The 22,703-nt window shown below is 40.0% G+C and overlaps 1 protein-coding gene across 1 annotated transcript; it reads right to left on the minus strand.

Annotated features, from left to right (window-relative positions):
* Window positions 1-1,430: 1,430 nt before the first annotated feature.
* On the minus strand, window positions 1,431-20,887 carry DCK (deoxycytidine kinase). Its single transcript, XM_032768098.2, has 7 exons — window positions 20,803-20,887; window positions 18,371-18,486; window positions 11,936-12,129; window positions 10,866-11,013; window positions 6,798-6,913; window positions 6,128-6,227; window positions 1,431-4,014 (listed from the first exon to the last, which is right to left on the minus strand). Exons 1-7 carry the CDS (start codon window positions 20,870-20,872, stop codon window positions 3,988-3,990), a joined length of 771 nt encoding a protein of 256 aa, XP_032623989.1. The 5' UTR covers window positions 20,873-20,887; the 3' UTR covers window positions 1,431-3,987.
* Between the last annotated feature and the right edge of the window lie 1,816 nt (window positions 20,888-22,703).

Genomic DNA, 22,703 nt, shown 5'->3' on the forward strand with positions numbered 1-22,703 from the left:
GTGACTTACATAAGATCACACAGTGAGTCAGGAGCAGAGTTGGGAAAACAACCCAGGAGTCCTGATTCCCAGCTGTGCTTTAACCACTTGACCATGTTGTTTCTACAAGATTCCTTTTCATAGGATAGGCATTGATTATGAAAAGGTATACAGAGTAAGTCTGCATTTAACAATTGTGGTGTGTAGTTTTCCTTTGTCATTTTTATTTAATAAACAGGTTTTTCAAAAGGCCTTAATTTTGTATGCAAGAAAAGAACAAAACCAATTCAATACTAATCACATTTTACATACAATTTAATTATTATGAAACCTGCTTAAATAAATGTAGAATATAGAAAAGTTATTCAATGTGCAATTCAAAAATCAGTTAGCTTTATCACCAAAACTGAATGTGCTGCACACAGGAAGCTGCAATATACAAAAGCTAGGTATTATTAACAGAAGTTAGAACCCACATTATTAAAAATGTAAACACAGGGACCACTGTTAAAGTGAGGTAACGTGCATTTCTGAAATGAATATCTAATAAATGATTTTGCACAATGATTAAAATGTTAGCTGCTATTAATATTTGAAACTGCATCCTAACTGGAAAAAAAACTACAATTAATTCTACATGCCAATTTTATATTCAGGCCTTGTTGAAATGTTCAGTATTAAATGAATCAACATCTCCACTCTGGCTCACTATCTCAAGCAAAGGAAGGCAACGGGATAAAACAAACACACCATTTCAACAGCAGGTTCAGTTTCAGAAACTTTCAATGACTCTAAGCATGGCAAGAAAGACAATGTGGTGAACTATCAAACGACATGTTATGTCCATGCCAGGAACAGGTTCAATAATGCAAAAAAGATTAATTTTAAAATTAAAACCACTGGTCACTCTTGAGAATAAGAATTAAATCAAGATCTCCTTGTCAGTTAATTAAAATGTTTTTAGCTCTGACCACATCATTCCTAATGCCCATTTTTGTCCTCCTCTACTATTTCATTGTGAAGTGTGGTGTAACTGTTAGTCCCTGCCTGAGGATTGCATTTTGGAAGGGACAGGATGCCATGACTGAGAGGAGCAATAAGAAAAAGCAACACTCAAAACCAATCAGGCTCATATCCTCTGCTATCACGTTCAAGCTTAAAATTTCCCCATTTATAAGGAAAAAATAGAACACTATTTGGTAAAGCCAAGATTTTTAGAAACAGGACACTAGAGTTAGGCTCCTATATGCCACCTAATTTTCATCCAATAGCTGCCCATGAAATCAAGGTAGTTTCTGATAGTCAAATGTTTTGACTATCAGTTCATTTAGATGTGTAAATATGTTTTGAAAATCTTGGTGTAAGACTCCAGGGAACAGCCTGATGGAAATCCTTGAAAACATTGAAGGAGAAAACACTCTGCAGTCTCTGAAAACCAATATTTAATACAAAGTAGTTGATCCATTTTTCCACAATACCCTTAAAAAGTAAACATTTTTTCCACTCAATTCCACTAACATGAAGCCAACTGTGTAAATGTAAGAATGCATGTTGTGACATACCAGATCGCTATTTCCAGCATAAAAGGGTATATTCATTCCATTGTTTAACTGTACTACAACGGACTCCATAGCCTCAATCAGGATCTATAGCCTGTCATAGTAGGTGCTGTATGCTCACCTGAATACATACCTCTGCCCTGAAGAGCTCTCAGTAAGGTAAGTGAAACAAAAAAGGGTCAGTTACATACATAATTTTTAATCATAAAATCCAGCAGGGCTCTAATTGTCAACCTCAGCTGAGACCAAGGATTGACTGGACACAGAGACTGAATCATCCTTGCATTGTTAGAGATGGCCCATCTAAGGTCAGAGTTAAGGCACAGACAGTGCAGTGTCGGCAAATATGATCTGTTGCTGTTTGTGCTGCATCTATTTTATGCACTAATAACCTCCCTTCCAGTGCTGTCAGTCCAGCTACTACCAAAGCCCTGAAACAGTCTTATGTTCACAGCAATTAAAACTGTTCTTATAAGTTGCAGAGACTTTCTCCTCTGAATTCATACTTGGGTTTCATTGATTTTGTATTGCATTCTGGAACTGGTTGTATACAACCTCCCCCAGAATACTGATGTAATCTGCGATGTGTTTGAAAAATATTAATTATAACCTGGACTGGCTGATAACGTAAATAGCTTAATCATCATAAGATTTTGAACAATACTCCTCACATGATCACGCCAAAGTATTAAATCCTGGCAGCTGAAACCTAACAGATAATTGCAACTTGGTTAAAAATAGGTTGCTAGTGTCTGGTGTAGATTTGGCAAGAATATTTTCAAGGTTTCTGTTGCATGTTTAGTTAAATCTAAAAACTGAATCTTCATCCATCTCTGATACTGGCTTTAAATCAAGTTTCTGGAGCTACGATATTAGAATGTCTTTCGTTTTGCCTCTGTAGTCCTGGACAAGTCTGGAAAAGATATGGAATTAGTAATTCATTTTCCATATGTGGGAAATCTGGACTCAGTAACACAATATTTAAAAAAGATTAGTGAATTTATATCCTCCGAGAATTTGATATATATTGACATCAGATCAGCTCCTATATGAATATCAGATATTGCCAATCCAGGCACAACTGTTATACGATACTGAAAGCCAACAATTTAGTAAGTGCAAAAAAGTTTCTATGCATTTTTATTTTTCCAACATGATTCTAGTCACACAGAAGGAGATTCTATCTCAAAATTGACAGGGAACATGAGCACCATTATAATAAAATCCTGTGAAATTAGAATATTTGCATTCAAAAGCTAAGTGTATAATTACATATTAAGAAAAAGTATTGAATCCAAAACAATACAGCACAAAATACAGTACACATTTCAAGATGTGTGTCTAAATGGTTGATGGTGTTTTCAGAATTTGAAAGAAAAATCACCATTACAAAGATCAGTGCATTAAACAGTGGTTGCTCCACAAAGTTCTCCCCTTTTCATTGTAGAAAGACCAACAGTTAGCCAGAGAAGAAATTAAAACAGCAGGAGACTGCTAGGTAAGAACAATGCAACTCTCACCATGATAACATTTAAAAGTCTATTCACATCACATTTAAAAACACAATTTAAAACCCAAAGACATCTTACATAGTTTTACTTTCTATTGCAGCGTTCAACAAGCAGATGCTGGCCCCTGCAGGAAATAAAAGGATTTAGTGGCTACCAAAGACAGATTCCTAAATTTCAGATAGAAATTATTTTTCATATGGGATAATTTCCACAGATCTTATAACTTTGTACAGAAAAAGTTATAAAAAAGAACAAGTGCTAATAGATGGAAACTCTTAAATACCTTTACAAAATGACACAAAAATGGCAGACAAGTTTGTTGAAGGAGCATTATATTTAGGTTTGGTTTTTGACCCAAGTAATTCTGGGCAAAGTCCCACCAATATTCTGGAATTATCAAAACACGTTTTTGTACTTTGATGTATGGGACTTTACGTAAATTAATTCCCTCACCAGCAGAAATCCCTTCCCCTCAGTATCCTCTCTTCCCCTAATTGGGACGAAGCTGCTACAGAATATACAACTTCCCTTGCAGACACTCAAATTCCACTGAAAAATACAGGAGACCAGTTCTGATAAACCCCTAAGTACATGGGAATTAAATACAAATTAGGGACAAAACGGGAAGAGTGTTCTATGGGAATTTATTACTCTAATCAGAAACAGGAGTAGTAATTAAGGGCTCCTAGGACTCTTTGTAACCTTGAGTAACTTGTAAACTGTTCTGTATAACCCTGAATAGGCCCACTGGTTTATGAAAATAATCTATACATACATTTTGTAAAACAAATATTACGAAGTGTGTTTGTTCCTCACAATTTGTTAAAGCAACAACACTGAACCCCTCCTTGTCAGACACCATATAAGCCAAATTTGAACCCAAGCTCTGATCTCACAGATGTTTGGAACAGTTTGATTCTGTTTGCTCTTCAAAAGGATTATAAAGTGCTCAAAAATTCCTTGACCTGCAAAAGAAGCAAATATTTTGAATCAAATTAAGTGTATTTATGAAACAGATCTATGACCACTGTCTTTTCGCCTATCCACTGCCTTATACTGTACAAGGTGTAATTACTGGGTGAAATAAAATCTCATGGCAAAGTATGTGATTTTGTGGCCAGAGTTGCAGAAAGCCAAGATTCCTGAAGTTCAGTAGGTGCAGATCCCCAGGAAGCCACACATTATACTGATGTGGAATTCTTCAGGGTTTCTAAGACATGTGAAAACTGTCCTCAACTGCAACAAGATTCTTTAAAATCACATCTAAAATTGTTACAGAAGAAGAATGGATTCAACATGTATATAAGTTCACAAAATAAACATTCCAAATATATGAACACTAATGAGCTCCCATGCAGCTACTGTAACTCCTCACTTAACATTGTAGTTATGTTCCTGAAAAACGCGACTTTAAGTGACATGATGTTAAGTGAATCCAATTTCCCCATAAGAATTAATGTAAATGGGGGGGCGGTTAGGTGTCCCCACCCTGCTCTATATGGAGAAAAAGGGGTAAGCAGGGTGGAGGAGCAGGGCTGAGGGGGACACTCTGACATTAGCCCACCTTCCCCCCACCCACCCCCACCCCTCTTGCACAGCAAGCAGAAGGCTTGGGGACCAGCTACAAGGCAGAGGGCAAGAGTAGCACATGGCAGTGTGGGGAGGGATAGCTACAACTGCTAGCCTGCTGGGTGACTGCTGCACAGGGAACTTAGAGGAGCAGGGAGCTAATAGGGAGGCTGTTGGTCCACCCTGGTTCCAAGCACCCACCAGCTAGCTGTAACAGGCTGCTCTTCCTGCAAGCAGTGGACAAAGCAGGCAGCTGCCAAACGACGAGCATTCCCCAACTTTAAACGAGCATGTTCCCTAATTGATCAGCAACATTACAACAAAACAACATTAACCGGGACAACTAAGTGAAGAGCTACTGTATTTGAGATTTTGCTCTTCAGGATCAGAGATACAGTAGAATCTCAAATTTATGAACACCAGAGTTACAAAGTGACCAGTCAACCACACACCTCATTTGTAACTGGAAGTACACAATCAGGCAGCAGCAGAGACCAAAAAAAAAAAAATAAATAAAACCTCAAATACAGGACAGTACTGTGTTAAACATGAAATAAAGGGAAAGCAGCATTTTTCTTCTGTATAATAAAGTTTCGTACATCACCTGCACTACATTGGTCACCTCTGTATGCCTTCTGATCTCCTCATTAGCTAAGAAATAGATCAGATTGATGCAACAAAACCCTTGAGTAGTTTGGGAGAAACTAAGCTAAGAAATATATTTGATCCAAAAATGCAACAGCTCCATTTTATATTCTGCATTATTTCCCAAATAAATTGAGAACTAAATTTGAAAAGTAGCCTACTACACTGCTTTTCAGTGGCATTTTTGTCTGCTTCTTTAACAAACATTTTTGTAGTTGTGTATGACTGTAGTAGAATGGCAGCAACATAACAGTTTCTCTCCATCAAGAACACACAAGATTATTTAACCAGTGTAACATCAAGCTGGAACATCATTTACAAATGAAGAAAAATTGATTGTTTAATGTTTAAGAAACATGCCTAATATGTAAACAGTGAAGCATGTTTTATGATTTTATATATCTCCTCCTTGCATTAGTAGTTTTATTTTTTAATTACAGTCTTTCAATGGGCTTATATACTGCCAGTGTCACAAATCAGATTTATATATTTACTCAATAATTTCCTTTTTCTGCTTTGGGTCAGAACTCAGACATGTTAGTTACTGACTCAAAGTGGTAATAGTAGTGGGCTGAATGGAGGAGTGATTCGTATTGCTCAGAGACCCTAGGTGCATATATTTGTTAATGTACATGCATTCTCACACACACACAGGTAGTTACCAGTGGTAGTCTCCAATGTGCCTTAAAAAAAAAAGCTTTAGGTTAAATATTGCACAGAAAAATTATGGTGAGAAACTGTTTTGAAGTTACAGACTACTGTTCCAAAGTATATAGTTTTCTTTGAACATAAATGTGATCTCGTATTGAATGTATATCTACATGTTTAAATAGCAAAAAGTTGATATTTCTTGTTAAATTTTACCTTTTCTATCATATTTTCACACTGGTCTTTGTTGCCTTTGAAATCTTCATTAACATCCAGTGTTAAGATGGGTACTTCTTCCAGGTATTCAAAATCCGTCCTATATAGAAATACGGGTGTAGGAATAGGAAAAGGAGAGAAATTATATTAATTGCAAAGTAAAAATAAATCATCTTCTTCAAAGCAATCTTAACAATGAAAATCTTTCAGATTGGGAGAACTGCAGAGCTTAAAACTATATCCATAATTTTTAAACCTAAAGCTAGATTCCTTAGTTAGGCTCCTAAATAAATAACCTTGAATTTACAGATGTGCTGAGTGACCAGCACCTCCAAGTGATTTCAGTAATGTCCAGGCTATGTATCCCAGTGAATTCAGTTCTGCAAACTGCTGAATGCTCTAAGCTCCAGCTGAGGTGAACGTGAATTGAAGGGCATCCTGGACCCACAAATGATGTTCAACACCCTGTGAGACTGAGCCCAATAAGACATTTACAGATATAGTATAAGAAAACCAAATGCATAAGATACTTGGTTTTTAAAAGCCATCATGGTTTGACATTTTCAAGGACAACTGAAGTCTTATTTGAAACCTTGTGGAAAGACACTGGCAAACACCTTCACTATCAAATGTTTCCAGGCATGCATTAGTCAAAATGAAAAAAGCCTACCGCAATGTTCTATGCTGAAGCCAGCTTTCATGTTTGTAGTGAAGTTTCTCCAGATATTCAATAGGAATTTCTTGTTCTTCATCTCTTCCACGCAAGTAAATCCTATTTAAGCATTTCTAAAAGTAGAAAGAAAAGAAGTGGACCAATTTACAAGAGAAGAATTAAAGTCCAATTTATTTTCAACCCCCTGAAGCTTTTTTTTTAAATCCCAATACCCTACACTCCTACCAAAGATTACCACCCTTATATTAGTGAATGAGTTTGGGGAGTACAGAAAGACTCTTCCATGTTTAGCTGATGGAGGCCAATGAGGTGGTGTTGGTTAACTGGCAGAAAAATGGTAAAAAACAATAAAGAGAAACTTTGCATCAGTTCTTCGTCATTGGCACTTACAGGTTCACTTGATTATATCCTTTTATTGCGGAATGTGAACAAACTATTCTTGAGAATTATTGTTGCTGTTGTGGATTCAAAAATTCAAAAGGTAAATCTTTCACTTAAAGGCAAAATATAAAACAAAAGTTCAAGTTCATCCTGCAACCCCAGGACGCTAATAAAAAAAGGTGGTTTTTTTCAGTACTCCATACAATAAGGAAGTGATGTGTAAAAGGGCAGGTTCAGTTAAAAGTTCCAACAACATTTTTTTGATTTTTCAGACCTTGTGATATGCAGAAAAGTTTTATTGTTGACTTTTATTTACAAAAGGTATTTACTCATATTACCTTGCACTTATGGTACCTTTTATCAGAAGATATCAAAGAGTATTGCCCTGAGATTATTTTTATAATCTTTTATAGGTTATATGCAAAAGAGATGGGTTTGTGCCCTTTATTATAGTGTATGAAGAGAACCAGAACAGTTAAAACAAAAGGCAGAAGAAAACACTCTCTATAGCATCAGAAATTCATGTCTTGTCTATGACATCAGAAGAGCAAAGAGTTGAAGAAAAGGAATTTTTAGTCAGCCTGTTTAAAACCTGTTTGTTTTGCTGACATCTACTTAATTCCAAACGCTCATGAGCCCTTAGGAGAAATGGTATCTCAGCAGCCCCAAACACTCCAATGAAGGTGAGAATTCAGAAAATATCTTTGGAGCCCACCAAGAGGTCCTTTGGCAAAACAGGGGAAGGCCAAACTTGAAATTCTTGATAATTGTAAAATGAAAAATAGGAGTATTTTTCAAACACACATCTTTTAGCTCTCTCTATAAATAATAAAACAGCAAAAAGGGGCAAAAACTCAATTAAAAAAAACCTTTATGAATTGAGAACCAGGCACAGAGAAAACAAATTTGCTCAATATCACAGATCAACTCTGTGGGAGAGCCAGCAATAGAACCAAGAATTCTTCACTCTTAGTCCAGTGCCTAAGTAGTAGTTTGCCGATCACTCTTACTATGAAGCTTGTCTATAGCTTATCTAAGTATCTACAGGTTTAAAGTAGCATGTTCAAATAATTCAGACCAAAACCTGAGATTTTCTTAAAATGCTAAGATTGCAAAATGCTGAGATTGCTCAGTAAGAATAGAATGCGTCAGTGGCTTGATATTTGGTGGTGGTGATGGGGCAATTCAAACTTTTTGTTTAGCTATTCCCCTGTAGTGATACAAACTCAAACACCACAGCATTATGCCAGTACGTTCAGCGAAAGAAGTGCACTTGACTGGTCTAGATACAATGTCCTAGCTGAGTGAAATGGAAAAAGTCAACAGCATAAATGGCGTAAAAAGTATATTGGATTTTTAAAGTTCTTTTGATTTTAATAATCTAAAGTATTATTTGAAAGGATTTTAACATATGTCTGTCTTTAGTTTTCAGTGTTCCTTTCATGTTCTTATATTTTTCACCTGGTTGTGTACTCACTGCAAACCCTGATCATAATTACTGAGTTATCTTTTCACAAGATGTAAATACACAAATTAGTCATACTTTAAAGGAACAAATAAAATTCAAGGCCAAATATGAAAACATAACATGGTGTGTGGGATTCAGAAGAATGAACACACAGGGCTCTGCAATGTCGTAATACTAGATGCCAAAAGCTAAGTGCCTTTGAGACAACGTGCACAAAGGGAAGGGCACGTATATATTTCTTTACAATTATACAGGGTGCAATATTTGCAAGAAAGATGCTTACTGTAAACTTAAGAGTCTGTTTTGTACATGATACTATAATATTCTTTATTCATATAGGTATTATACTAATTATGGGCATATTCTAATTTAAATTGAACTTTGAACACTGGAATTTTCATGATCCTCAATGCTAGTGTTGCCTTACACCCTTCCCCGTCCTCAATCTAGCATTACCTGAGCTTAGGAAGAGAGTAAATGCAAGGTGTTTGCCTGGTCACAAAATAGGAGTCAAGAAAATTGAAGTATCCCTTGACATATCAGCACTACCCAGAACAATCTTTAAAGACAAAGATGCAGGAAGACTTGCAAAGATGTGAAAAGCAGTCCCTAAACTTTCCAGGAATACATTAGACATGTTAAATCCTGCCTGTAGAGATGACCAGTTAAGTCACACAATAGCTCCAAGTTCTTCTATTGGCTTTGCTAAGGCCCACAAAGAGCGATCAAGCCAAATCTACACCATCCCTTATATAGTGTAGATTACTCTATAAAGTGAGAGTACCCCTCCATTCATAAATACTTTGACATTGCTCTTATCTACTCTTATCAAGAAATATATCCCGGACTGGCACAGGATTCCAAAAAAGAGCATTCTTCCCCCTAAGGAATAATTACAGCAGTAGTAGAAAAGTGCAATATGGAAAGAGCAGCCCAACAGTTTTAACTGTGGTTAAATGTTTATAGCAAAGGACTGGAAATTAGGACACCTGGGTACTATTCCTGGCTTTACCTCCGACTGTGACCTTAGACAAGTTGCTTACGGCCATACTTTCCCCTTGTCACAGAACAGATGGGCCTATAATCACAGTCAAAAAAGTAAACAGCCACATGGCATCATATGGGAGCAAGCAGCCTCAACCATTCTCTCCTTGCCAGTGTCAATCACTGAATACAGTATGCACCCAGACATAAGGAAAGGAGTCAGGAACAGGCCACCTTGCACAGCAAATGCCCTTCCTCAAGGCAGCAGTAAAGATATTTGCATAGGAAATGAATACTGACAAGGGCTGTTAATAAAAAGTGCCAAAACTATACTGACAGACAATAGGAAAATTTGAAACCCATCCCTCCCCTAGCCCAGGTTTTCCAAACAGCTTTTAACATTGACTAGATCAGCAACAGGTACACCTACATATCACACAAACCACATCAGAAAGGACAAGAACCTGAATACTAGAGAACCTATGGACAAACAAGGCAAATGAGGCAGCAAGGCTTACATTGGTAAGGGCTTCAGAATGATTGAGAGCCAGAAAGGCACTTCTGATAACCAATTGTGACCCAAAAGCCAAGGAATTGCCACTGTTTTTCCATTGTAATCTCCACCCAGTGTGTGGATTTTAGTACATTGCTCCCTGCCCACTAGTCCTGTGTTCTTGTGGCAAAGTGGCTGAGCTCTGAATCCAAGTCATCTTACTTTCTCAGGCAGAACAGCCATATTGTCTCCTTAATCTCTTTATGCTTCAGTTTTCTTTATCTGTAAAGAATATCATCTCACAGGAGCATTGTGAGGCTTTACTAATATATGTAAAGCATTTTGAGATCCTTGATATAAATAGGAAAATTATTTCTAGGCATTTTCCTGGACAGAAGTCCACTTTCTCTGCCCCAATTTTATTTCCCAGACAGCTGTGTTGCCACTAGGTAACATGCCTGGCATTGGTGTTTCAACATGAGCAGTCATAAGTTTAAAGATTCTGATACAGACAGCTTGGGCTGAAGATTTGCTTGAAAGTAACAGATTTCTCAAAAAAACAGTGGTTTTGTGGATACCTTAAAAATACATCACTTTCTATTGAGTATTGAAGAGTGCAACCTGGCAAAATAGTTCTATGCTCATGTAGGCAAAGATTTGTAGGCAAGGCTCAGAGCTTAGATTGGTCAATCTGATCACACTCTCATTCTTGCTAAATTCATAAAGTTTTATTTCTCACCTCAGGAGTGGCTCTGAGATAAATGATTCCATCTAGTTGAAGGCTTTGAGCAAACTGCTTATTCATCCATTCATGCCAATCTTGGTAAATTGTCCATTCGGTCTCATTCATGCAATCAGATTCATATAAATTAGATGCAAAAATATATCTAAAACCCAAAAGATTTATCGAACAATGAGGAAATGTAAGTCATGTTATTTAAGTATCCAGTTCAATATGCTCTGCAATATCTAGAAAAAAATGGATGAGCTACTTTTGTAGTCTGATTGATGTTTAGATTGCAAAAAAACTCAATTGTCCATGAATAGTTTTGCTAAAACCTAACAGTTTTGTTCCACTGGCTCACCTGGAGTCAGGTGATCTTATTACTAGATTATATTTAACCCTTTGCTCTCTTTCTTGATGGCTGCAGTCTTGCCACCCACCTGGTCCCCTTCCCCATGCTATTTCAGTTGCAGTTTCCCACAGAGTCATGCATAGCTGCCATTTTCAGACATATGCTCTATTACCTCTCTGCTAGATTCACCACTTTTGGAGACTGCAACAAGAGCATTTAGGCCAGTATACACAGTTCCTCCACTGAAATCTGTCACACCATGGAAACTGGCTAAGACTATCCTCAGATACTATTAACCCCAAAACTGCTGACATGGGACTCAGTAGTGAAGTTCTAACCCCTGCAACCAGAGACTGAAAGGTACAACACTTAGGAGCAAAGATACAGCAGCTCTCATAGAACATGGGAACAACAAGTTCGTGAGAGATGTAGAATTTGCTCTTCTTTCTCCCCTCAACCCTGCCGGTTTTTTGTTTTGTTTTTTGTTTTTTTAAGAGGACAGAAAACAACATATTTAATATAATTCAGTTAACAGAACAAAGTTATTGTCTGAGCTGGTAAAATGACCTCATTGTACAATAATACAGAAAGTGAATCATGGATTCACTGATATCGTAAACTCACCAGAGCCAGTCGCAAATCACTGGTTCTGAAGTGCTTATGAAAGCTCATCTGCTTTCTAGACATTACAAGGATTCTCCTTCTCAGCCAAGTGTCTGCAAATTAAACATACCTGTCGCTATAAACAGTTCGCTCAAAGAAGACCACCGGGTTTTCCATTTCTCTGATTTTCCCATTAAGGGATTTGAGCTGAGCCCGGATCCTGCTCAGGCAGGCATACGTCTGGAAGGTGAAAGACCACCGGTCCGGTTTCTCGTACATCATCTGGAGCACATTCCCCCCACTCTTCTGTGATGTCGTTAGCTCCTATTTTTAACAAAAGTAAGTCACCCAATGATTATGGGGTCCAACTTATCAAAGTTACCTCTAAAATGTCCAAAACTGCTTACCATGACAAAATGGGTAGTCTCTTTTTTCAGGTCTAGAATTGTCACCACCTACTCCTAATCTCCATTTATAAGTGCGTGTGTCATTTGCACACATCTTAACTCCCTTTGTTGTGCTGGAGTGTTAAAACACACTACAAATTGCATCCTGCACTTTTCTGAGACCCCCTTTGACAGTGTCAGAGAGCACAACGCAACCGGTTTTTATTTGGGAAAACAATTATAAACTGTGCAGCATTTTACCTTTATTCACCTATGGGGAAGATTTCACGCAAGAGTTTGCAAATCATATTTACCTCAGGCATATTGCAAGGCATGAGACACCAAAGGTCAAATGCCTCAACACTTGAGTTAAATTCAGCAACCAATTATGTGTTTTGGACAAATAGTGTTCTGTTCCTATTGTTGTTTTCAGGGTTGTTGTAGCTAGGGTGACCAGATGAGAGGAAGAAAATATCGTGTGTGCGTGCGCGTGCAAGTGCGCGTCAGCGTTACTTACAGGATATGAGAAAGACAAGGTGGGTGAGGTAATATCTTTTATTCAATCAACAGAAGTGGGTCCAATAAAAGATATCACCTCAGCCACGTTGTCTCTCTCTTACTATAACATTTTAGGAACATCTTACTCATTTGACAGTATATTTCATGTTTTGGAAGCATGGCAAATTGTTTCTTTTGAACAAATATTCCAAGGCATGTCAGCCTCTCTTTGAGGAACATCTTCAACCCATGTCAATTTCAAGAACTATTGTGTCTACATTAGCCTTTTTCCTTTGTTGCTATTCCTGGTGGAGCTCCACAGGTTAGTCTCCACTATCTCTTGGCTATCTTTGGTGAAGCCATTGTTGGCAACAGCGTTTTTTAGGGGGAAAAAAAAAGCCTATGGATATGAGTGAACCTGGATACTTTCAGCCTACAGCATTTGAAATGCTTGGTGGTCTCAGGAGTTTTTTGTCACTATTTACAAACAATATTTTAAACAAAATTAAGAGCTGGCAGTACAAAAAGCCAATTCCACACTTGAAAGAAATCCTTTTGCTCTAACACAGCAGTGTTTAACTTAATATTCAGCTAGCTTACCACGTGTCATCTGTTATAGTTCACTTGATAACAGATGTCATGTCTGCAGCTAAGCAGATAGCTATATACACTCTAAACATGTCATATGAGGACAAGAACATATTCCCCTACACACAGAATTAGATATCTTCCTCTCTTAGCTGAATGACTTACCTTTAGATGATGTTATTTAATTTTATTGTCCTGTATCATCAACAGCAGCTGAAATGCAACTGCATGCAAATTCAGCAAACAAAACTTAACTGTGGGACACGAGCACTGTGTGCTTTACGGCTTTTCTAGTAAAGATGACCTGACATTCAAACACAAAGCCCTTAGTTTGTACAAATGGACGTGGCAGCAAAAGGATTTACTCCATAATTTCTTGACAAAATTTCAGTGTTTGGACTCTAAGGAAAAAAGCATTGCTTAGGCGCTAATAGCACAGCACTTGGAATGCAGAATACTGGGCTTTAATCTAGACTCTGCCACTGACCAAATGTGTGACCTTTGGCAAGTCACTTAACCTTTCTATGCCTCAATTTCCCTACATGAAAAATAGAGAATACTTCCCCACCTCATGTGGATATTTGTAAAGTGCTTTGATATCCTTGGAAGGCAGGCATTATATTTCGGCCCAATATGCTTTATGCTGAGTCTGTTCCCAAAAGCTCTATTTATGTGGAAATTTTGAATAAAATGCCTTTATCTGTTTGAGTAATAAGATTGTGGAAGGGTGGGAGGAATATACATTTTGTGACATAGGGCTATATAAAAAAAATTACAAATTTCATCTGGTCATAATCCTTCTACTGTGTGTGGGAAGCGGGGGTAGAGTGGAAAGGAGTGCCTTTGTTTTGCTTAAGTGGCTTTGATTTAACAAAGGTACAATTGAAAATGGACTACGTAATGTGGACATCAGAAAAAATTACTATTTTGCACTTCTGTGATGGCTTGCCTCTAAGGACTTTTATAAAATGAGTACACAGGCAATTTTTATAAACAGAGAAACTGAGGAGCAGAAACTTCCCAACTCTGCCACCAACCTGTTGTGTGGCCTTGGGTAACAGAATCCAGATCTGACTCCCATGCCTGTATTCTAACCACTAGAACACACTGCTCTCATCTGTCTTAAGGTGAGCATATAAATATGTTTAATGCGCATGTATGCTCACTAGTTACCTAGACTATCCCGGACAAACACTTGTCAGGGATAGTCTAGGCATACTTAATTCTGCCTCAGCACAGGGGGGTGAACTAGTGACTTCCTGAGATTGCTTCCAGGGCTACATTTCTATTATAAAAGAAAACATATCGTTTAAGTTACACAATTAAGCAATATTCACTTCTTCTTTTAAACTTTCCTTATTAATTAGCTGTAAAACTATAGCTAGATTGTTGGCATTTCAGTTTTAAATTTCTCAGTCAAAAACGCTATATGTCAAAGCTAAACTCCACAGGATAATTTTATTATAGGCAGCTGTTTTTTGGCTACAAGTAATGTTACCACATCGATGGCCATAGATACCAATCCTTGACTTGAAACACGCAGTTAGAAGATCTCAACCATTATGAGCATTCATCTCCAAAAACTTCATTGCAACCCAAAAGGGCTGTGAAAAGTTGCTTAGTTTGGATGATCTAGTACAACAACAAGCACATACTTTTCCCCATAAATGGTAGATGAGGCAAATGCCTTCACTGTTTAAAACTTTTGTTTAGTGCGTCAAAATGCACTGTACTATTTTTACACTTGAAAAAGTTCCTTTATGGATCAGTGATAGCACTACTGTGCACAGATATTATGACTTGTGCCATTAGGTGGCAGCCATGAAGCAAGCTGAAATAGTGATAGATCCAGGTTTAGAATGCAAAAATGAAAATCAAAACCAGATTATATAAACAATATAGTCACCAGTTCACATTCTTTTGCCAAAGGTTTCAGAAGATCTCTCCTGGGACATCTGAAGTATTCTAAATTTTTTTCACCAAATCTGAGCTGCGTCTTTTGAATACTTCCTTGTCGTGTTCTAGGCTATGGCTACACTACACAACTTTTAGTGACATGGCTGTGCCGCTACAGCCATGATGCTAAAAGGCACACAATGTAGCTGCTGTTTGTTGGCAGGAGAGAGCTCTCCTTCTGACAAAAAATTTCCACCCCACATGAGTGACAACAGTTCTCCTGCTGACAAAGTGCTGTTCACACCTGCACTTTGTGTCAGTAAAACTTTTGTCGTTCTGGTATGTGTGGTTTTTTAATACCCCTAAATGACAAAAGTTTTGCTGATGAAGTGCCAGTATAGACAAAGCCAGTGGTGCCCTAGTGGGAGAGGCTGCGCAAGCAAGGACTGGCAATTTTCCATTATTTGTGCTGATTGGGTGTAAATTATGTTTACTCTGTAATACACTTGTAAGTCTAGACAGCGGAAAGGATTACTAAACTCCCCATATCTACTCTTAAACATGCATGAGTGTAAACACACATTCCATTTGAGCATCACAGGCTTGCTTAATAAGGATCAAAACCTACAAAGGTGAAAGGAAGTCAAATGAATATGATGAGAGCTGATGAAACTGTTACTATTACAGGTGTGTGTATATATAAGAACATATGGGAGAAAGAGAAGACTCATAACACCAGTGCAAAGTGGCTGCAGGACCTGGAAAGAGCAAGCAAATCTCCCAGAAACCATAGACCTCACCATCACAAGTAGAAGACATCCAGCAGCGGGTATGTTCAAAACAGAAGAGGATCAGCACCTGACCAGACATGAGTCCACATCTATTGCTGCAAAGAAATTAACGCAGTGCATAGACCACGAGCCCTAGGTCTAGCAGCAAGTAAACTGGAGACGACCAGCTGGCTAGCGCAGCTCCACCCAAATAGGCTACACAAGGAAGGACAGTGCTGATCATGAAAGACCCCTGCAAGGGACAGAACCGAGCCAATCACCGGCCAATAACCTGGCCTCCCACAACATGGGAAAGTTCTTATCAGGCAATCATAGCTGCCAAGACTACAGGAGCCACAATGGGGCCAGTACATGAGCACAGCTCATGAAGGCATTGGGAACAACACCAGAGGCTCAAAACACCAGTGCTCATAGATACGAGACAAGTCGCCCAAGACTCGAGGTCTAGACGACCAATCTGAGGCACAGCCTGGATTGCTATAGGAAAGCCTATGATCAATGCCGCACACATGGATCTGTGAATGTCTGGCGCTAAAACAAAGTCAACAGGACACTAAGGACTTCTCAAGACTCAATGGGAACTATGGAAGACACACTAGAGGTCAACTCAGAGCAAACTTGCACAAGTGGCCACAAGTGCGGCATATACCAAGGATGATGCACTGTCCCGCTGCTGTTCTGCAATGATGGGCTTAAACCCCCTCACCAGTAGGTATCACAAATGTGACTGTGAATATGGGTACAGGTTGCAAGGAAGGAACTCCACCACCCTCTACATGATTACATCAACTGTATGTAAGAAGAACGAGACATCGATGCTCCTAATCCACCTGACCGCGGATCACGTGAGGATAATCGGGAATGTCATTTCGACTGGAGAAGTTGGGCCGATGGTATGAGAAGGGAAGGTAGTAGACATGATGTGGAACGACCACGGGCCACATAGCAGACATACATGACCACAGCTACAAGTACCTTGCATCACCGCAGTCACATTGGAGAACCACGATGAGGAACAAGGAGACAGGCAACATCCAATATCACAAATGGAGTAAGACAGGTCTGAAAGCCAGATCAGGGGAAGGAACAAGATCCACGCCATCAAACGCATTGCCTGCCAGTCAATCAGATACCCTGCCGTAAGTGAGCGGGCCCAAAGAGACATGGAGGCTGCCGATGTGAAACCCGGAAGCTCCTCACAATGCCCGGAGGTCCACCCCAAGTCCAACACCCAGAGACTGAATACCAGCCGGAAATAGAAGGCGGGCGGGGTTGGGAGCGTCAAGTGCCACTATCCTGGATGAAACCGGACTCCAGGAAGTACATCAGTAAGATGGCCCCAAAAAGATGACTGCTGAGAGAATTGCCTGAGGCACGCAGCAGACCATGGGAGGAAGACCAAGCAGACGAGTGGCCATGGAAGACCAAGACCTTCATGGGATGGACCATCGACAGATAGAGGTGGCGGACATTGGGAAATCCTACCATGGCTGGCAGGGCTGGACTAAAAGACAGCACTGAGCCATGATCTAGCAGCACAGAACAGCCAAAGGCACGAGCACAGATGTCTCATTGAAGCAGTGGGTTCCTACCACACACTAGAGAGGACCCAAGGTGCAGACTGTGCAGAGAGGCCTCAGAGACGTCCAGACACATAGTAGGGCAGGATGTAAGATGCAAGGAGGAAACAGCAGACCTGAACGGAACATAAAGTGGCTGGCATTGGTGTACAGGAACTCTGCACTAGCGTTGGCTAGACCTCCCAAGACCAGATGGGTAGTTCCGCAGAAGGTTGTGAGAATAGCAGGGCTAAGATTCGTGGGACTTCCAGTCCAAGACGGACAGGCAGTGTATGGCCAATCACGCAGACATTCGTGGTAAATAGACAAGAGCAGAAGACGCGTGGTGATAGCATATAGCAAGTGGCCAAGTGAACAGCAACATTCAGGAAGAAGGTAATATGAGAAGCTGGAAAGTACAAGGCCTGAAAAGAGGAAACAGAGAGGATAGTGGAACGTGAAGCCAAAGTGGTCCCATGGTGAGGAGCCCTCGGGGCTGTGACCCTAAGCTGGGTGATGGCTCCAACAGATCCCATGGAAACAACATCAAGCTCCTCTGCCAGAAGATAGAGTGCAGTGCTAGGAACAGCTAAGATACTGCGCAGAACCCTCAAACTCCCAGGCCTCTGGTAGAGGACCCGAGGTTGAGGAAGACACATACCACCCATAGGGGTGAGAGGGGAATTATATATATATATATATATATACATACACACACACACGTCATATTTTTATTACTGTTTTATTAGAGTAGAAGAGGCCTTGATAAAGTAGTTTCTCCTTGCTCAATAATGGACAATTAATATGAAATACTAATCTCAATAAAAATCAAAGCCTATCATCATACCTCATCATCCTCTTGGCAGCTTTGAACATTGCACCATCTTTCTACAGGCTCAGGAACAACTTCCCATTCCTGGCTAGCTTGTTTGAGAATATTCACAAATGTTGATTTTCCTGCCGCTGTTGGAAAAGAGTATAATAAATATGTCAGTCAGAAAGTAACGGAAGTGGTTGTTAGCCACTAGACACTCTATTTTCCAGGTTCCATCAAATGCAATCTCCGCTTCCAATGCATCACTGGTTTCATGAGTAGACCTCCCCAATACATTCTCCTACTACAATATTACAGCATCCATATGTAGATTAGGTCTTGGAACAAGGAACAATGCCAATGAGATCAAACAAATCTCTTCTTTCCCTTGTCTGTAACAACCATCAGCTGTATAATATTTTCTGTAAATATTATATTTTCTGTAAAATTTCTGACAATATAACCTGACTCTGACCTTGTGTGCAGACTATATTCTATAGCAGAGTAGCAGAAGCATGCAAGAACATGTTAAAGAGGGAAGCTAATGATTAAAGAGAGAAGCTAATGTTCATTGTGGAGCTAAAACGAGGGGGAAAAGTTTACATTAAATACATCACTATATTAGTCACCTGGAATGAAATGCTATACTTAATGTCACAGAACAATTTTCACTAATAACTTCTTAATTATTCATAACTTTCTGGAAAAAATTATGATTGTGAAGAAAAGATAATAGTTTCAGAAAAAAACAGAATAATTTTCAAAATTTTTCTGCAATAGTGAAAAAACTTCTTCTCACTATTGTCAAACTTCAAATGTTAAATGTTAATGGATGAACATTAAACATAGTACATGAATTATCCTCAGTATGCAAGTCTGAAAAACTAGACATTAAGTTATTAATTAATGGAAACTGGCAATTGTGCATGCACTGCAGAAATTTTTAAGTCTGAATGCTTGAATCTAGGAATGAACTGCTCATTCACTTCTTTTATAAGTGCCCATGTAATGTAAGTTATTAGCACCTTAAGTTCATATCCTATACAATACTATGTATTGGCAACATAGACAAACTATTGTGCCTGTAGACTTTAAACTCCTGCATTTTCTGATTTATATTTTAACGTGTGCATTTGTCAGTGTGACAATGTTTTCTATCAATACACCCAGGTGCCTCAAGATGTTTGGACCTTGTCTTCACTAGAGAAAAAATGTAAACCAAAGGCTTCCCTAGAGTTTACTTTGAGTAACTAATATAGGTTAAAAAAACTACAACTGTCTTGTTTTCATTATTTTAGCATGGGTTAGTTTAACATGGGTTAAAAATACACCTGTTCCCTAGTAAAGACAATCTTCGTCTATGTTAGTTTCTAGGTGAAGTGACATTTAGGTACTATCGACACATCCTACTTCATCTTTTTGTTCAGTTAATTTTTAAAAGTAAATTTAATTTTTCAGAGTCCACCACCCAATTTTTCTTCTAACTTATTTTCAGGCAAGTAAGAAAGCTTTTAATTAAGAAATTTAAGGGCAACTGGTGGTCTCCCTGGTAAAGTTACCAAGGCATTGTGTCGTTTGTCCACAAGGAGCACCAGTTACAAAGCCAGGAAATTAGGCTGCCACAAAGCAAAAAAACAGAGTGTTTCAAAACAAAAAAGGACATTAAAATGAGAATAAGGCTACAAAGAGCTGGCAGAGCAATAGATAGGTGACATAGTAGGAACCATAGGAAATTATGATCTCAATCCTACATGTCTGAAACCAAAAAGGTTTAGCTCATCCTGTCACAGAACAGCCAGAGGCACAGCCTGGCCTCCAGAGCAAGTTAAACTGGTTCCTCTTCACTAGCATAAAATTCAGTCCATGGAAAATCCTGAGAAACAGAAACGGTCAGAAGATTAGCTTGGAGAAGGAGACAGCGATCATTATTTATCAGGATTAAAAAGAAACTAAGGGGATTTGAGCTGATCCTGTCTACTTGCACAACCATTCCGGATGCCCCAACTCACAGAACAAAAGTCTGGCAAGGATACCACGGTAAGAAATACATGTGGTTCCACCAGAAACGTGCCTATAGCAAGAGAACATCTCCAGCGCTGCGGCGTTACAGGGGAACCAGAACATACGAGGGTTTGTTTAAAACAAAGGATTTTAGCCGCTGAATCGACAAAAACCCGAGAGGCCCATAGCCCGGCCCCCGGCTTCGCGCCATGACCCGCTCGCTGGCTACCGGGCGGACTCGGGAGGAGGCTCCCTGGGCAGGTGGCCCCAGGGCGGCAGCGGCTGGCGCAGTACTCAGGGCAGGAGGCCGGCCCGGCAGGTCCCGGCGCTTCCCGCCAAGGACCGAGGCATGGCGGTGGGTCACCTCAGGGGAGGGCGGCGCAGGCCCCTCGCGGGACAGGTGAGGAACGGCGGCTCCTCAGTGCTGGTCCCGGACGGGCCAGGGCCGCGCGGCGGGATCTCACCGATGTTGCCCTCTATGGCGATCTTCTTGACGCCGCGCTGGGCCCGGGAGCGCTTCGGTGGGGTGGCCATGGAGACGCTGCTGCGGCCGGGTGGGTGCTGCCGATGCTCAGCCTTGCTCCAGCTCTCGCTGGTTGCCGCGTTCGAATTTGGCGCGCGAGGCTTGGGGAGTAGTTATAGAGCGCGGTGACGTCACTGGCGCATGTCACCTCGCTTCCTCCGCGGGACAAAAGATCGGCCAGCTGTTCCCGCGGCAGAACCTCTGGGTGCCCGCCAGGGCCAACGGCTGTCAGCGAGCGAAACGGCCCCGCCTCCGCATTGGCTGCTTGGAGGGGGGGAGGGGCAGGCTAAGCGGCTCCTTGCTCCCCCCAGCCCCGGACGGCGCGCGAGCGAAAAATCAATGGATTACAGAGCGACGGAGAAAGGGAAGCTGCTGAGCGCGGAGCGTGCAGCTCGCTGAATGGCCGCTTCAAGGGGCATCGAGCACCCCCTTGTTTTTCAACTCAGTCCAGCTTCTCTGGAGTCCGTATGGCCCACGCCAGGGCCAGTGCTTGGGGGTGCAAACATTCAGCACGTTGAGTTTGGGGCAAAAATTGAGCACAATTACCTTCAAAAGGTGTCTGTTTTCACTAGGGTGACTAGATGTCCTGATTTTATAGGGACAGTCCTGATATTTGGGGCTTTTTTTAATATGGGCTCCTATTACCCCGCATCCCGATTTTTCACATTTGGTATCTGGTCACCCTAGTTTTCACCCTGCAGTTTACTCAGAAACCATTGATCAGCTTTCCTTCATTCTCTCATTTGCGCTGAGAGCCACTGTGGAGAAGTGTAGTCCTGAAAGAGAATTTTTCAGACTGGAAACAGAGGGTTACAATGGAAGTTTAATTGACAGCTGCACCTATCACATTCTCCATGGCCAATTTGACAACACCAGGTCAAATGAATCATAACATATATTCAAGTTCTTGATTGCCAACTCGTCATACCCCTGTGCATGATATGTTTGGTCTTAAAGTGAGGGTTTTTTTAAATTTTGTTTAAGAATGTCCCTCGAGGAAGGAAGGAAACAGTCACTCGAGTCTTTCCATTAAGCATTGACAAATTTCCATTTCAGAACAATGTGACTTTCACTCATTAATTACCAAACAGCAGCAACCAGAGAAAGAACATAGGGAAATAAAGGATACTTATAGCAAATAGAAAAGACAGTGAAGAAAAAGGTATCTGGGTGCATAAGGTGACGACCACTTTTAACTTCTTAACCTCTGATGGTGAAAAATCTCGAATTATCAAAAACAGAGAGAGAATTGGCTAAAGCATCTTGAAATTATAGCAATGTTTTGATCTTTACGTGTGACAAAGTTACATGATACTTTTTGGGTTCTAAAACTGTGCCTAGGGAGAGCCTGCACTGAGTGTTTTGATGACTTATATGAGGTATATACTTTGGGTCCAGTCCTATCTAGAGTATCCTGACAGGTGTTTGTCCAACCAGTTCTTAAAAACCTCCAATGACAGAGATTCCAGTCTCCCTACATACTTTGTTCCAGTGCTTTTACTATACAGTTTCTACTTTGAATATCTAACATTTATAAATATCAAGTGTAATAGCCTCAAAAATAAATATAAATCAAATTTAAATGGACTTTTTTCCATGCAGTCAGTCCTTTCTTACTGTGCTTCTTCCCATTGTGCCCAAGCATATTTCTCTGTGGAGTGTATCTTTCTCAGAGTGGTTGATTACTTATCAACTAGCCATGAAAGTCTTTACCAGATGTGTGCCTGCAGTTGTGCTGTACAAGTAGGATCCCTTTCAGCGACTCAACAATCAATACCATGTCATCTTTACTTCTGCACTGCTGCTGGCGATGGCACTGCTTTCAAAACTGGGCAGTCAGCC

The sequence above is a fragment of the Chelonoidis abingdonii genome, chromosome 5, assembly GCF_003597395.2.
Source record: "Chelonoidis abingdonii isolate Lonesome George chromosome 5, CheloAbing_2.0, whole genome shotgun sequence".
Taxonomy (NCBI): domain Eukaryota; kingdom Metazoa; phylum Chordata; order Testudines; family Testudinidae; genus Chelonoidis; species Chelonoidis abingdonii.